This window comes from Hyperoodon ampullatus (assembly GCF_949752795.1).
Source record: "Hyperoodon ampullatus genome assembly, chromosome: 14".
NCBI lineage: Eukaryota > Metazoa > Chordata > Mammalia > Artiodactyla > Ziphiidae > Hyperoodon > Hyperoodon ampullatus.
Window position 1 is genome coordinate 69,979,418 of NC_136927.1, and position 16,480 is coordinate 69,995,897.

The 16,480-nt window shown below is 57.7% G+C and overlaps 1 protein-coding gene across 1 annotated transcript in view; it reads left to right on the forward strand.

Moving 5' to 3' along the window:
* PLCG1 (phospholipase C gamma 1) overlaps nucleotides 1-16,480 on the forward strand; it is a gene marked incomplete at its 3' end in the record, with an annotated part of 33,623 nt that overhangs the window by 6,980 nt on the left and 10,163 nt on the right. Inside the window, exons 3-9 of the mRNA XM_079719427.1 lie at nucleotides 12,919-13,071; nucleotides 13,149-13,242; nucleotides 13,386-13,433; nucleotides 15,628-15,712; nucleotides 15,807-15,890; nucleotides 16,114-16,148; nucleotides 16,372-16,444. Coding sequence (XP_079575553.1) covers nucleotides 12,919-13,071; nucleotides 13,149-13,242; nucleotides 13,386-13,433; nucleotides 15,628-15,712; nucleotides 15,807-15,890; nucleotides 16,114-16,148; nucleotides 16,372-16,444 — 572 coding nt within the window. The remainder of the gene's footprint in view (nucleotides 1-12,918; nucleotides 13,072-13,148; nucleotides 13,243-13,385; nucleotides 13,434-15,627; nucleotides 15,713-15,806; nucleotides 15,891-16,113; nucleotides 16,149-16,371; nucleotides 16,445-16,480) is intronic.

Below are 16,480 nucleotides of genomic sequence, written 5' to 3' on the forward strand. Positions count from 1 at the left end.
ACCGTAACTGACGACAGAGCTCCAATTCTTCTGTCCACCACGAAGCTGGCTGCCGTGGCTGCTCTGACAGCCTGGGCGAGAAGTCTGTTTCCTATTTCTTTTCTTTGTTCCCTCCCTGAGTCTGTACACAGAGGTCGGGGGCAGGAGAAAAACTGGGTACTTGAATAGTGCGTTAGTTCATGGAGCATTTTCTCATCCATTGTGTTGTTTGAGCTCCACCACAGCTCCAACTGAGAGGCGGGAATGCTAGGCTCTCCCTTGTAGATGAGGAAACCAAGGCCCCAAGGCTAAGGTGCCCCAGCAGGTTCATGGTAGTGCTGGGACCGGAGCCTGGAACTTCTGATTCCCACTGCAGTGTTCAGTTTATTCCTCCACTCTGGGGAAATGACAGTAAGGTGGGTGTTCTGCAGGACCAGAGTTGTTTTACTTTATGTGGACAGAGCTCTCTGATCTCTCCTCTGCCCTCTGGGCAGATGTGCTGGTCGACACACCCAGGCCCCCTTCCTGGCACTCTGGACTCAGAGCCTCCATCGGGACCCTCTGCTGCCCTCGGCTTGCCACAGCCCCCATCGAGATGCTTCTCTCCCTGCTGCGGGGGCGAAGGTAGCAGAAGAGCCTCGCCCTGACTTGCTCTTACTGGGCTGTGGTGACAACCACACTGAGCCTCTTCCAAGGCAGTGGGAGCCTGGGGCTCTGGGCTCTAGGTGCCTTGAGAGGGGCCTCTCCAGGACCCCGATGCCAAGCTGAAGCACATGCCTCCGCCCACGTGTTCCTTCGTTCATCCCACACTTGGTGGGGTCTTAGCTCCCGTGTGTTAGGTACGCTGAACCAGACACGATGACTCCAGCCTCTGACTTGTTCACTGTGGCAGTAGATCTCTAGCGTAGTGAGCTTTCCATATCACCATAGCTACTCTTTCCTTGAAGGAAAAAAAAAAAAAAAGCCCTGAAAACAGCTTTCTTGGACCCTGTGGCACACTGAACAAGTGAGGTGCCACTTGTGCCTCCCTGGCTTTGGACTCTGGCATTTGCTGACGTGCCAAGCACTGTGGAGTCTAGCGGTAAACATAAAGGTTAAGGCACATACAGCCAGAAAGAAAAAATAACGACGGGGTCCGGGCGCACTGAGAAGGAAACAAGCCGCGTTTGCTCTGTCGGTCTGGAGAGATGAGGGTGTGCTGTGTTCATCTCCGTGGCTGACGGTAGCCGAGGCTTGGCTCTCCCGTAGGCCACATGTGTGCGCCGTGGCGAGCCACCCCACTGTTTCCGGAGGGGGGCCTTGGCGGCTCAGGGTCTGCCCCCAGGTGCAGAGCCTCAACACTCTGGGCAGATTAGGCTGGAGGAGGATTTGGGGAAAGGAGGCCGGGGAGAAATTAGTTCCTGTGACTTGAGCACGGGGTACAGTGAGGGTGGCCCCGCTGTTGTGGCAGGTAGGCTGCAGCCCTTGTGGGTCAAGAGGCTGCCTTGGCTGGGGTCTCGGAAACAGGGAACTTTGTGTTCACACTCCGAGGTATTATAGCTGTGCCCTTGCCTAATTGTATCTCTCCGCCTTCACCCCAACACACATACCCCTGCTTGAGCTGCCCCCGAGCCACAGCTTCCTGCCGTCACCCCAGAGTTAGAGCCGCTCATCACAGCTTGGTGTGCTGGGGCCTCCAGAGGGAGCGGAGACTGAGGCTACCTTGAGAGAGTGCCCTCAGCCCTAGAGGAGAGGGAAGAAGTGTGAGAAGGGGGAGGTCCCTGGATATGCTGGGGCTGGGGAAGAGGCGGTGGGGACGGTGCAGGTGGTCGCTTTGGTGGAGGCTGAGGTCCCAGGAGATGCGGCTCGGAGAGTCTCCGCTTGCATTCCTGCCGCAGTTCTTGATGGTCTCCCTCTCCTCCTTGTAAGACTAGTTCCTTTTGAGGAGGTGCTTGGCTTGCCTTTGAGAGGCTGCAGTGGCTGAGTGCCCAAGCACAAGTACTAGCTCTCTCCCCGACTTGTCACCTCTAGGAACCAAGCCCGTCCTGGGGGAAGCAGGGAGGGCTCCTTTTTATAGCCCACATGTAGGCTTTGTGTATAGGCTCTGCTGCTTCCTTCTGGGCCCTTCCCGGTGTTGGCCGGTGGCCCTGGCTTCAGCAAGACTAAGGATGCAGAATAAATGGGGCAGGGCTTTCTCCTGCAGGAGACTGGCATCTCCCTTGCTGAGCCAGGCCTGGCACAAAGCAGCCTGGAGTTAGGAAGCAAGAAAAGGAGGTGACCCAGTCCTTGATCCTGGGAAGCTTGTGATCTGGAACGTGCAGAAAACCGTGAAAGCCCAGGGCCGGCAGGAGACAGTTGTGCCTAAAGTGCTGTTGGCTGAGCGCGGGGCTCCGGAGAGAATCAGCCTGCCACTGTGGGTCGCTCCCCCTGCTGGCTAGCAGGCTGGCGTTGTCTGGAGGATCAAGGCGTGGGCTCGGTGAGGAGTGGACAGTCTGACCAAAGCTCCAGGCCCTGGTGGCAGACATCTGACCAGACTGGTAAGGCGTTGGGCCACGGAGAGTTGGACCGCTTGTTTGTGTGAGACTTAATTCTAACTCATCGGGAGTTGGCCATTCACACTGGGGTTGGCTTCCTGTTTTCTTGGACACCTGGGGACATGGCTGAGCTGAAATGTCCTGAGGGAAGTGGTTGTTTAAGGGGCACCCCCCAGGTCCCAGTGTCCTTGGCCTGACCTTGCCCTTTCAGGGGTAGGGCATTGACCATACTGGGACTCTGGCTGTGTAGCTGTGGGTGTGTGATGGGTGAATGCGAACCCCATGGGATTGTGTGACTTTAGCCTCAGGCCCAGAGCGAGTGGGCCCAAGTTCATGGAGTGACTGACCCTAGGAAGGAGGGGAGGAGTTGGCCACAGGTCCCAAAGGCTTCTGCGCCTCCTTGAGGGTAGGAGGTCAGCTGGGAAGTTGGGTAGCGACAGGGGCAGGGGGTGACGAGTCCCTCTCTGAGGCTCTGAAGACCACTTCCCCCTGTTTGTCCTCCGGTAGCTCTCCTATTCTGACCCTAACACAGTAATTGAGTATAATGTGCCTGTGTTCACCTGTCAGTTCCTAACTGGGGCTGGCCTTTCTTGGGAGCTCTTAGCATATCCAGCAAGGAGATTAGAAAGCATAGTATATATCGGTTTGTCAGGGATTACCCAGAGCCTCTTGAGGGCAGCAATAAAATACAGAGAGAATCCCCTCCAGTGAGAACACCTGATGCCTAGACTGTTCCTTGAGTGTGTCCTGGTCCCTGGCCTGAGAACTGGCCCACACTGGAAGGGTGAGGCTCTGCAGGCAGGGGTGGGAGGCTAGCAGGCAGCTGTCTGTGCTACAGGAGGTGAGGCCAGGAGCTGTCTTAAGAGGGTGGAACCAGGGAATTAAAATCAGGAAGGGCAAGTCCCAAGGTAGCCACTCCTCTCAATAGGGGAGGTGATTTTGAAGAATCTGAGCTGGGCTTCCTGGGGAGGCAGGGAGTGGGTGTTCCCTTTCACCTCAGAGTGAGGTCAGAGAGTAGATCACATACTGGGGCCTTGGCTCCCCGGGAAGCAAAAGGAGGACAGGAGAGTGGCTTGGCTTGGGCTGGTGTTGCCCAAAGGGAGTGGCCCGCTGAGGAGAGGCTGGGCCGAGCAGCTCTAAACTGGGAGAATAGGTGGGTGTACAGGAGAGGGCGTCTGAATGAGCAGGCCTGTGACTTACTGACCCTTGTCATTGTTTAGAACGTCTCCAACCTAATCAGGGTCGACTCTGTTGGGGGTTTGAGGGCTGGCCCCACATGTCCCCCAGAGAGGGAAGGGCCCATGGTGACAGTAACAGAAACCAAAGAGGCGGGGAGCCAGGGCCGGGGTCGTGAGACAGCATGGGGGTCAGCGAGCTCCACAGGGGAAGGCCTCTGCCATCCCCTCCCACCTGTACCCCAACTTCAGCCCCTATCACTCAGCCCCCAGCCGGAGGCCCCTATCATTTCCTTTCAGGAGAGGGCCCCAGATTTTTTCTTTCTTCTCCTAACAGTCCATTTCCTGCTAGGCACTGGGGCATTGACACCAACAGGCATGGAGCTTATGCTCCAGTGGAGAAGGCAGTCAGTCAAATAGCCTTAAAATACACAGCGTTCCCACTCATCTATGTACTAGGTAAATGTGGTTGTGCATGATATTAGAAAAGCCAGTGGGACTTGTTCAAGGATTAGATTAGAGGGGGAGAGAATAGATGTTAAGCATGATTCTAAAGAGTCTAGTTTATGCACCTCTTTGGAGGTGATGCTGTTAGGGGACCCAAGAGGTGTGGCAAGAGGCCTCGTTTTGGTGAGGGGTTGACTTTGAGGCGAACAGGTGGAGACGGCAAGTAGGCAGTTGGTTTGAAGGGTCTGAAGCTTATAGTCACGGAGTAGGCTAGAGCTGTGTTTGTGAATTGCCTGCATTGACACTGAGTGGGGAGCAGGGAGAGCATCGGGAGAGGAGAGGCCCTTGGCATGGGCCTTGACGAAGGCCGGTGTGGGGACAGGTGGGGGTAGGCCTGGAGCCCAAGAAGAAGCAGGAAATCAGGAGAGGTTGTGAGGAGAAGTCAAGGGTAGGACTTCCAGCAGGAGGGAGGGTGTGGACAACCGTGTTGATTGCCCTGAGGGTCAGGAAAGAGGAGGCTAGAAAAGTGACTTATGCTTAGTACTCTGGTTCTTCAGGTGGCCTGAATGTACCATGAGGAGCATTTCATTGGGCCTTTTGAGATCCTGGACACTCCGATACCCGGCCCTGCTGGGCCCTCATCCTCTTCCCTGTAGCTGGGGGCCTGGCAGACACAGGCCATCTAGAAAGAACTTGGGCAGCACCAGCCTGCAGAGTGGACAGAGGTCAGCATGCAAGGGGCTGCCTGGGGGGTCATGTGGGCTCGGGCAGAGAAGCTGGGGCAAGCCCCCTGTTGCACCTGCCCCCACTGTGGTGTTGATGGCCAGTGGAGGCCCACCTTCCCTCCCCTCTCATCCATGAAACTCTGAATGCCCTTTTCCCCAAACCCCCAGACGGCTGCATCGATGCCTTGGCTTCTGTGATCCTCCCTGGCAGGCCTGGACAGGCCAGTCCTCCAGACCTGCCTTCTGTGGCCAGAGCGGTCCGAGACGTCCCACATCCAGCTGCTCACTTTCTCTGGCCCTCGGTGCCACAGACACCTCCCTGTTGTTCTACTCTTTGCAGGACCTCATAGTTATCTGCTTCCCCATCTGTTTCCTCCACCGGGCAGGGGCTTTCTGGCTTTCTCAGGGGCAGGAACTCCAATGCCTTACTGATCTCTGTTTATCCAGGACCCACCCCAGGGCCTGACGTGGAGCAGACAGAAGTTTGAAAGTTTGATCCCGGTGATGGAATGAAAGAACAAGCCCGGTGGATAACTGCTCGTCTCTCTCCCAGCTTTGAGGTCCTTGGGTGGGGCCTCCTTGCCCTTCCTTCCTTTGGGGCCAGGGCATGCTGTTCCCACCTCTGAAATGGGTGGGATTAATTCTGCACCTTAGGGAAGAGGGCTGCCTGCCTGAATGGTGTGAAGGCTTGCTGGGCTGCCCTGCTTTTTCTCTGCAAACCCAAGTTCAGGCTGGGTGCTGCCGTGGGGCCGCTGCAGAGGATTCTACATGAACTACCACGTGACCGTGACAAGACCCTTGGGAGCCTCCATTTCCTCATTGCTCCACAGAGGAGGTTCACCTAGAATCTAGACTCCAGATGATTCATGAACTGGCGAGGATCCTTGACAGCTGTGACCTGAAGCAGTCAGTATGTAGGAGTGCAGGGTTCCGTGTAGGAGGGTCCCACAGATCCCCGTCCAGCTGTCCGAATGGCCTTTTCCTGTTGATGAAGGTGGGAGAGGGGCCGGCTGCTCTTCTCGGTCAGGTGTTTGGGGAACAGTGATGGGCGAAACCCCAGCCGGGAACAGATGCTGAGCTCTGCCCTGGGTGTGCCCTGTACTCCAGGGTTTGGCTAGGCCTTCCCTGTTGCATCTGGGAAGGGGTTTAGTCCTCTGGCCCCTGCTAGTCTGGTTTGAAGGTGCTGCTGCACAGGAATGGGACGGAGATAAACCCCGTCCTCACCTTCCCTTTGCTGCATGACCCTGTGACCCTGGGTCTCCGAGGCGGGATCCGTCCTTTGTAAAATGGAGGCTGAGAGCTCCCCACCCCTCCGCTCTCACCTTTCTCCCTGGGAGCCGCTCTGGACTGTTTCTGTTGGGCGGGGGTGGGGGGGGCTCTCACTCCTAGTCCTTGAGCAGTAGGTGGCCGGCATGGAAGCTGCTGGCCATCCCAGGCCCTGGCTCCTGCTGCATCAGACTCCTTTCCCACCTGTGCGCAGGTTACATCTTGTCTCCTCTTTGGCCACCTCCATCCTTCTCCTTCCAAGCTGTGAGGCTCTGTCAAAGCTGTATAATCCTGGCCGATCCAGGCACCCTGGGGTGCAGAGGCCTCTGGCTCCCTGTGTAGGGCAGCAGAGGTGCAGGGCTGTGGGAATCGGCTGGTTGGCAGTGCGCTTCCCTTCGTGGCTTCCTTCCTCCATCTCAGCATCCTCTGGGGGAGAAAGTTCAGCTCCATTTGTGCTCTCTCCGGCCCTGATGTGTAGTTTCTTTGGAGGGTGGTACAGGAGGTGGCTGACGTGCGGGATGGGGACTGGGAATGGCCCATCTGTTTGGCCCAGGCTGTATGTGGAGAAGATGTGATTGATGAGAGATCGTTTCTGGGAAGATCTGTACAACTCTCCCGACCCCTGGGACCCGCTCTTTTGAATCTCCTGGTGGCCTTGGCTTAGAGCCAAGCAGGGCGTGGTGCTCAGAGAGCCCTGCCTCTTCTCTTTTGTTTTCCCCAAAGCACCGTTAGCTTCCCATGGTTCCCACCGGCTACAGGAACCTATGTACAGGAACCTCCCAGTGTTTTCAGATTACTCTGGCCCCCAGGGGCCGTGCCCGCCCGCCCCCCACCCCCACTCCCGTGTCTGGTCCTTCTTTCTTCTCTCCACATGGTCACCCCACTGACCACTGCATTTGCATATTTGTTGGAGCTCCTCAGCCTTTGTTGCCCCATGGCACCACGTCTTCCAGGAAGTCATCCCTGATACCCTCTTTGAGCATCTGTGGCCTCTTAGATAATTAGCTCTGGAGTGTAACTCTCGTGTGTTCATTCCTGCTTCTAAGCACTCTGTAAGCATTTTGAAGCCTCCCAAGGGACCTGGGTTTGGGGAATGGAGAGGAGGCAGATGTGGTTTCTTCCTTGTGGAACTCACAGGTCAGTGACCTTGACGCCAAGGAGGCATCAGACAGTGTGGCCAGAATGCAGAAGCACCAAGTATGCCACTGGACCAGGCCTGATAGAAACTTAAGTGAGAAGGTGGGCCTGGCACATGCAGAGGCTCAGAGGTAGGAGGTGCGCTGGGAGCGGATGTGGGGCTGGGGTCTCTGGATCTCGTGGCTCTGACTGGACTTGGGCCCTTCTGAGGAGTGCTGGGCTTTGCCCACCTTCCTCCAGGACGCGCTGCAGGGCTGGGCGTCCACAGCCCACTGTCAGGGGCAGTGAAAACCCCAGGGGAAGGGACCTGTCCTGATAACATTCACTTACCTCTTTCAAGCTTTCTAGATGTTTTTTTAAAAACTTTCGTATTTATCATGACTTACAGCTATTTTAAGTTGTAAAAAGTATTTACATGCATTTTTATACGGTTAGTTTCTTTTTTTTTAATTAATTAATTTTTGGCTGCGTTGGGTCTTCGTTGCTGCGTGCGAGCTTCAGTAGTTGTGGCATGCGGGCTCCGTAATTGTGGCTCGCGGGCTTTAGAGCGCAGGCTTAGTAGTTGTGGCGCATGGGCGTATTTGCTCCGCGGCATGTGGGATCTTCCTGGACCAGGGCTCGAACCCGTGTCCCATGCACTGGCAGGTGGATGCTTAACCACTGCACCACCAGGGGAGTCCGGTTAGTTTTGAATCTCCTGGTGGTCTTGGGGAGAAATGGTTAGTTTCTATTGCAGAAACGGTTAGTTTCTATTGCAGTTTCCACCAATTAACTTATGCACTTAAAGGGAAGACTCTCTTAAGAGAAATATTTTGACGAATGCATGTTTCATGTCCAGAAATTTGTGATATGTGCCATTTCGTTTTTTTGTGTGTGGTGGTGGTGGTGGTTTTCTTGACCATATCTTCATCATGAGGGGTTTAATTTTCAGTATGTCCTCTTGTCCCTTTCTAGCAAAATCACTTTGCTGACTCTCTGTGTAGTTCTCTGTCTGCATGTGAAGGGTTTATGGCAGGCCCACCCCCACTAAGGCCTTCACTTTATCCACAGGCTACCTAAGAGCTGAGAGACTTGCCCGAGGCCCAAGCTGTATCCTTAGAAACAGGATTTGAAACGTGGTGTTTGTGATTTCAGATCTATTAGCATTCTCTTCTGGTGCCCCACCCTATGCAAGGTCGGGATATGTGCTGGCACGTGTTGGCTAGTACGTAGGTGAGATGCTGTGACTGCAACAGGCCCGGTGCTGAGGCTCAGGAAGTAGCCTCTGGCTGAGAGCATGTCATGTCCTTGTGCACCGATGTGAACTTGGAGGCTCCACGAGTCCCACTCTTCCCCTGTGGTGCCCCATCCCTGTGAGACCCTTTTTGGAGCTGGGGAAATGGCTACTTGGGTTCTTTTCCTTGGGCGAAGGCAGCTGTGGGCCAACTTTACCTTGCCTAGGTTTGGGTTTGTCCCCAGCAAAGCCCTGGCAGTGGCCGCTGTTGTCTCCCCTGCTGCTGGCTCACGTAGGCCCCATGTCAATGGCACTAGGCACACAGGCAGGGAGCTTCAGACTTCACTGGGACTGGTGGCTCCTGGCAGGGCCCTTATGCAACCCAGTGAGGTAGGAGGAATCCCCAGTTTACTGATGGGGAGACTGAGGCCAGCAGAGTGCGGGACTGGGCTTCCCTGGTGACGCGGTGGTTAAGAATCCGCCTGCCAATGCAGGGGACATGGGTTTGAACCCTGGTCTGGGAGGATCCCACATGCCGCGGAGCAACTAAGCCCATGCGCCACAACTACTGAGCCCGCGTGCCACAGCTCCTGAAGCCTGTGCACCTACAGCCTGTGCTCCACAAGAGAGGCCACCACAGTGAGAAGCCTGTGCACCACAACGAAGAGCAGCCCCCGCTCGCTGCAACTAGAAGAAGGCCCGCATGCAGCAACGAAGACCCAACGCAACCAAAAATAAATAAAATACATAAATTTTTTTAAAAAAAGAGCGGGACTGCCCAGGACCTCACAGCTAGAATTTAAGATCTGTGTGGTTCTCCTCTGCTGGGCCTGGGCAGCCTTCAGGAAGGGGATGGTCAGGGCAGGCTTCCTGAAAGAGTGGGAGGAGGCAGCCTGGCCTGTGAGCAGGTCCTCAGCCCTTAGGGCTGGCACGAGAGGCCAGTCCCTGGTCCAGGTGCGGTGGTCCCTCATTAGCCCAGAGCCTCTTGAGGAGGGCTAGTCTATTTCTTCATGAGAGTTGTGGGCGATTAAATGCCAGGAACAGAGTCCCCCTCACTGCCCAGGCTTGTCGCTGTCTGCCGTGGCCTTGCTTGGAACGGTAATACCCACGCTGTTCCTGGGGGCCTCTGTGTGGGCCTTGGGGACCTGGTCCTTAGAGGAGTGAGCCCTCCATGGCTCCTAATGGGCTGCGCTAGCTGGGTTGTGCTGATGGGCCCCCCAGGCCCTCTAGGGTTTGGGTGAGCTTGGGGTGGGCCTTTGTCATAAACGAAAGCCCAACTCCCTTCTGCTGCACGCCAGCCCAGCCTGGCTGCAGGCCCCTGGTTGTGGGATACTGCCCTTGTCCTCAGAGAGTTCCCCCATCTCCAGCCTAGCCAGGACCTCCCAGTACCACTGGCTTCTCTTTTCCCCATGTCCCTTGAATGTTATTCTCCGTGGTTCTATGTGGGAATGAGTGCTGGGTCGTGGGTTTCCTGCTCTTCTAAGCAGTTTTCCTCCCTCCCCCAAGCTCCCAAGTCCTGAGAGGGTCTCTCTTCCTGCCCTGACCTAGACCCTGCAGGGCAGAGGCCGTGCCTGTCCCAGGGGGTCTCCTCCCCTTGATGGCAGTCCCTGGGCAACCGGTCCTGGCTCTCAGGAAGAGGACCCTGCTGTATTTATTCTGGGAGGCGGGAGGTCACGCAGGATGCAGCTTTTAAGAACCTGGTAGCGCCTCTCACCCTGGTGTCTTGTCCTTCCAGCCTGCGGTTGGCTTGATGGACTTGGAGGGCCTGAGGGCTGGGCTGGCACCTCCAGTGGGCAGAAGTACAAGGGGCCTTGTGTGGCCAGCAGGAGCCTGGGAGACTTGGGCACCTGGCCCGGAGCTGTTGTGTGCCTACCGGGTCCCTGTTTTGGGTGGGAGCCTCTTTTGCTTCCGGCACGGTCTCACTGGAAATGTACTCAGGAGCACAGGGCAGGCCACAGGGCACCTAGGACCCGCTGGCAGTGCGTGTTGTGTGTACGTGTGTGTGCATATGCAGGACACGTGTGGGGTGCTGCAGGTGGCCTGGCAGCAGGCTTCAGACTGACCCTGCAGTTGCTTGCCGGGCGGTAGCCACATCGTGGGCTAACTACCTCTGATCACTGGTGGGCAGCTGCGCAGAAGGGCCCAGGCTGTGGACCACACAGGGCCCGTTGGCCTGTATGCATTGTGTGTGTGAGGTCGTGTACCTGTGTGAGAGGTGTGGGAGTGGGGTGACAGCAGTTCTGCACCGGAAAAGCATGCTGGTTTCTGTTTCAGAGGGCAAGGTTTGTGGTTTATTCTGCAGTTTCTGATCTGGGCATTTCCCCTGTTCAGCTCCTCCTTCCATCTTTGGGAACCCTGTCTTCTCAGGCTGGGTCTTTGTGACCCAGTCTCCCTCCCCACCCGCCCTCTGTTTTTACCTGAGCATAACTCTTCATTTTAAAAACCATTGTGCTACCCCTCCCCCCAGTGGTGTGCCTGCTTTTTCCGTTGTTTGTTCAGTCATTCAGCAAGCACTGGGTGGCCTTGCCGGGCCTGGGAGAGATTGAAGAACAAACACACACGTACTGCCCCAGGGTGTCAAGGGCGTGATTACTGCAGGAAGGCTCTTCCACATTGGGTCTTTGGTGGGAGAGAGTGGAGTCTCGGGGGTAGACAGCCCCTGGCTAGGGAGCAAGGTGAAATGGGGGACAGGAAACACGGCAGTTCTTGCCCTCAGTCCAGCTTAGGTGGGATGGAGCAGAGAAGATGGGAGGGCAGAAGTAGCGGTAAATCACTGGAGCCCCCTCACAGGGGCCTCGAAGGCTGGGGAAGGAGTGGGTTCTCCGTAGTGAGCAACCTCAGGAGGGGTCAGAACAGCGTCCTGTACAGATTCGTAGGCTCAAGAAGGACGGCTGTCTGATGAGACCTGGGGGGCAGGATAGCGGGGCCCTCAGCGGGAGGACTGGGCCTCTGAGGGTTGCCGAGGGCACGGGAGCAGGGCCCAGGGAGAAGCGGCAGTGTTCTGGCAGGGGAGCTGGGCCTGGGGCTGGAGGCGATGCCACTGTTTGAGGTAGGATAGGTGGAGCACAGCTGTGGCTAGAGGGATAGGAAGAAGGCCTTGGGATTGGGCCTCTTAGAACATTCCAGCCGGGGTGCTGTGCGCTTCGGGCCCGGAGGGCTCTGGGGGGAGGTGGGCCAGGCAGCATGCTGGCAGCGCTCCTGGCTCCAGATCTTCCGGGCCAGTCTGGGTCGAGAGCATTTGAAGAGGCTCTCGAGCCAAGGGAGCGCTCAGAGTCATTTCTGGCGGCTAAGCCAGGCTTCTCTCTTCTGACCTCCCTAAATCTGTCTCTTTATCTGGCTGGAAAGTGTGCCCTCTGTGCAGGGTCCCAGCCAGCACCCGGGGACGGTGTGAGTGTGCAGCCGGGCCCCCTCCAGGCCTGGGGTCACAACCTGTGTGCCTGCTCCGACTGCCTGTGCAGACCACAGACCACCGAAGATGACAGAGCTGAGGGAAGGGGAGGGAGGCTTGAATGAGTGCCCACCATGTGCCACCTACAGGGCTGGGCGCTCTGGGCTGTCAGGGCTTTTGAGCTTAGCAACACGTCCAGGTGCCGCAGTCTGTTACCTGTGTTCACAGAGGGAAGCAGTGGGGTCAGAGTGATTGTCACTCTGCTGAGGTCGCGCAGCTAAGGTGAGGTGGAGCCAGGAGTCTAGTCCCAGCAGGCCCACCCCAGGGCCCACACAGGTCTTTTCTGCCACCCTGCCTTCTAGAGAAATTCAGTCAAGCTCTTTGCTCTAGAGATAGTAAAACCGAGATGGAGGGAAGTTAAATGAGTCACTCAGTGTCGTCTCAGAGTTAGTGGCTGAGGCGGTTCATCTGCCACTCTGACCTGGGTGCTTCCCCAGTCTGTGCCGTGAGGCCAGAATGGGAGCCATCCGTGGGCAGCTGCTGCTCTTGCTGGGTCTTGCTCAGGGATATTGAGGGGGTGAGCCGTCAGGCTGCACCAGTTCTCTTGGCCCAATCCCCTCCTTCCTCCTATGGACCCTGAAACCCATTTGGGCCTGCCCAGCCCCAGGCCTGCCCTTGGGACTTTATGATTCAGTTTGTGTACTTTTGTGTCAGAAAATGGTCCTCACAGAACAGCCGTGGGTCCCCATTTCTCTTTGTAGAGTCCAGCTCTTTCCCAGGTCAGCGACCTGCCTGTATTGTCAGCGAGGGAAGGTACACAGGACGGAGATTCCTGTTCCCGCAGACGCTCAGCTTTTAGCAGAGCTCTGTCCTTAGACTCAGCCCAGTTCTCTTCTGTCTCCCAGTAGGACTGAGTGGTCTTGACTCTGCCCCCCTTCCCGAGGTGGGGGGGGTCTCTCTTTGTGGTCCTCCATGAGGAGAGTGTGGGAATGAGTGGGGAGACAAGGCTGCCCTGGTTTCAGTGCTGACCCTGAGAGACCTCAGCCTGACCTTGACCTCTTCCCTGCCTTCCTAGTTGACATTCGAGAAATCAAGGAGATCCGCCCAGGGAAGACCTCACGGGACTTCGATCGCTACCAAGAGGATCCTGCTTTTCGACCGGACCAGTCACACTGCTTTGTCATCCTGTATGGAATGGAATTCCGCCTGAAGACCCTGAGCCTGCAAGGTGGGCGCTGAGGAGGTGGAGGAGTTAAGGGGAGCAGCCCCTGGCCCCAGGCTCAGCTCTTTGCCCCTTGCTCATAGCTACGTCTGAGGACGAAGTGAACATGTGGATCAAGGGCCTGACTTGGCTGATGGAGGATACGTTGCAGGCGGCCACACCCTTGCAGATTGAGAGGTAAGAACCACCCCCCAGACGTGCTTAGGGTTGGGGCGTCGGGCTCTGGGGAGCAGGGCAGGGACTCAGGCCTCTGTGCCCAGAGCCTGCCTGCTGGTCTCCTCCCTAAGCCTGGGCCTCACCTCAGGCTTCTCTCCCTCCAGGTGGCTGCGGAAGCAGTTCTACTCAGTGGACCGGAATCGTGAGGATCGGTGGGTCCTGTGCTGTGGTTCTAGCCCAGCAGGGTGGGTTGGGGCCGCCAGAGCAATAGCCCACCTCCAGGCAGCTGCCTGGAGAACAGGAGGACCTGCCTCAAGCAGTGTGGGCAGGCGGTTCCTGGCTCAAGGAGCTTCCTGCAGAAAGCCCTCTGATGGCCTTGTGCGAGTTGGCAGGAGAGGCCAGGGACGATAAGCCACGTGCCCTGCCACTGTGGGCAGAGACAGGCGGTGCAGAACTGGCTCTGGCTGTCCCGTAGTGTGTGTGTGTTTGGGGTGCTTTGAAGCTCACGGCTTTGAGGCCATGGTGTGACTACCAGAGGGGCTACAGAGAGGTACAGGACAAAAGCTGGGTGATGGATGATAAGGACCGTTGACTGGGAGAGAGGTGGACACCACGGAGGGTGTTGAAGAGAAGCGTGACGTGACCTGGGTTCAGTTGCACAGAACTGCTAGCTGCGCTTGGAGAGTCCAGGGCAGGTGGAGTGGAGAACTCAGGGAGCAACTCCAACGCTCGGGGTGAAGAAGACTGGGTCAGGGTGGGGTATTAGGAAGGGGGTGGATTTTGGCTGGGCTGTATTTTGAAGATAGAGCCCAATAGCATTTCCTAGCAGATTGATTTTGGGGTGAGAGAGAGTTGAGGTTTACGGTAAAAAGCTTTTTGGCATGAGCATCTGGAAAGGTGGAGTTGCCATTGACTGAGATGGGGAAGGCTGTGGAAGGTGCACGTTTGAGTGGGTGAAGTCCTGTGATGCCCTTAAGATGTTCAGGTAGAGATGTTGAGCAGGCATGTGCGTAGGACGAGTTCAGGGGAGGAGTCGGGCTGGAGCTGGAACCTGAGGAGCACATGGGTGATTTGGAAGGCCATGAGGCTGGAGATGCCTGGGGGTAACCTTGGCAAGAAAAGGGAAGGAGGCTGGTGGCTGATCCCAGGCCCATGCTGCCTCAACACTGGGGACTGGGGAGGTGAGGAGAGGAGCCAGCCAAGGGAAGTGGCTGCTTGAGAGTAAAGAGGAAAATCGGAGGGTGTGGAGCCCTGGAAGCCCAGGGAAGGGGGGTGTGGTCAGCTGAGCCAGGCCTTGTCACGTGTGGGGAAGACCGAGAGGTGCTCCTTGGACTTGACAGCACAGAGGCCGTTGGTGACCTTGAGGCAGGCAGTGTGGACAGAGGGGATGGGGTTCAGGAAATGAAAGGAGCCTGGGTCTCTCCTTTAAGGCACTGCTGTGAAGAGGAGCAGAGAAGGGGCAGTGGCTGGAGAGGAGGCAGGGCAGACAGGTGTTCTGGGGGGAGTGGTAACAAGCTGCGTGTAATGCTGATGGCAAGGAGTCCACAGAAGGGAAGCTTGATGACGCAGCAAGTTCCCTAACCTGCCCAGTGAGGACCCTGGCAGCCCGGCCCCGGGTGACTGAGACCAGGCAAGCGCTTGCTGAACAGCACGGGCTGATAGATAGCAGGACCGCCCAGGGCAGGGCTGGACCCCTCAGCGAGTTTTGGTGCTGCCTGCCAGGCCCTTGGGCAAGAGAAGGAGGGGCGCCCACATTCCCCTCCCCGCCACCACCTCCCGGAAGGAAGGCCGCCCTCTCCCCACCGTTTTCATCCTGTTGCCAGGCCCAGCACTGTCCTCTGCCCCATTCTCGGGCAGGGGTGCTTCCCTGTCAGGCCCCGGGAGTGTGCCCCACTGCCAGCAGTGGTCTTGGGCTGAGAAGGATCTTCCCCCTCCTCCCCTCGGAGGCCTCGACTCCCAGGGGCAGTGGGCGGGAGTCCTGTGAGCTGCCTGCCCCTCTCGGGGAGTTTGAGAGTGAGGTGGAAGGAGCCTGGAGGTCCCGCAGTAGTGGCTGCCTCTCTCTGTCCCTGGGAGAGCTGAGGGCCCAGACGTGCGGGCTGAGCGGTGCTGGTGGGAGGGCGGCCCGAAGATGGGCTCCCTTTGCCCCGTCCTGACCCACTTTCCTGAGCCAGGTGACCCCTCCTTGCCAGAATCCTAGCGTTTCCTTCGCTCAGCTGAGGAGACCGAGGCCCAGAGAAAGGAAGGGACTTCCCTTGGTTACCCCATGGTTCTGAGCCAGCCTCACCGTCAGGACTGCGAGTCCCACAGTAGTGTTGTTTACCTGTTCAGCCCCAGGTGGACTCAGCCCACAGGTCAGAGGTCGTGAGAGGTGGGGTGAGGCCACTGGCGTTGTCCTTGTTTCCTCAGTATATCAGCCAAGGACCTGAAGAACATGCTGTCCCAGGTCAACTACCGGGTTCCCAACATGCGCTTCCTCCGAGAGCGGCTGACGGTAAGGGCCGGGGGGCCGTCTGCAGGCGGGTGGGGAGGCCGGCTGCCCCAAGCCCTGCGGGAGGCCTGACCAGAAGTCCCACTCTGCCTCGCAGGACCTGGAGCAGCGCACCAGCGACATCACCTACGGGCAGTTTGCTCAGCTGTACCGCAGCCTTATGTACAGCGCCCAGAAGACGGTGCATGAGCCACCTGCCCCCACCGCCCCTACCCTGCTCTCCCTCCCAAGCCCCGCTTGCCTCAGCCCTGCTGCCCTGCTTGGGGGCGATTGGGTGCCATTTCTCCAGCTCTTCTCCTCGTGAGGCCTGCCCCTTTCTGCTGCCCCAGCCTTTCTTCCTGAGAGCCCCTTCCCCACGTGGCCTCCCAGGGGCTCTCGTGCTGACCTGGTTCTGTCTCCTGCAGATGGACCTCCCCTTCCTGGAAGCCAGTGCCCTGAGGTTTGGTTTGAGTTGGGGAGGTGGGGTTCTCCCCGGGGCCCCTCGTCCCTCCCCTGGTTGATTCCCGATGCAGGTGGGAGGCAGCGGGAGCAGGGGAGCCCTGCTGGCCCACTCTGGGTGGCTGTGCTGGCCGGGAGCTGGGCCCTGCCTTCCCAGGGGCCCCTCATTGTCTGTGGCCCACGCTAGCCAGCCGGCCGCCAGGCATTTCCCTTCTCTCCCGCAGGGCGGGGGAGCGGCCGGAGCTCTGCCGGGTGTCCCTTCCTGAGTTCCAGCAGTTCCTCCTCGAGTACCAGGGGGTAGGACTGGGCTGGGGTTGGGCCAGGGTGCTGGCA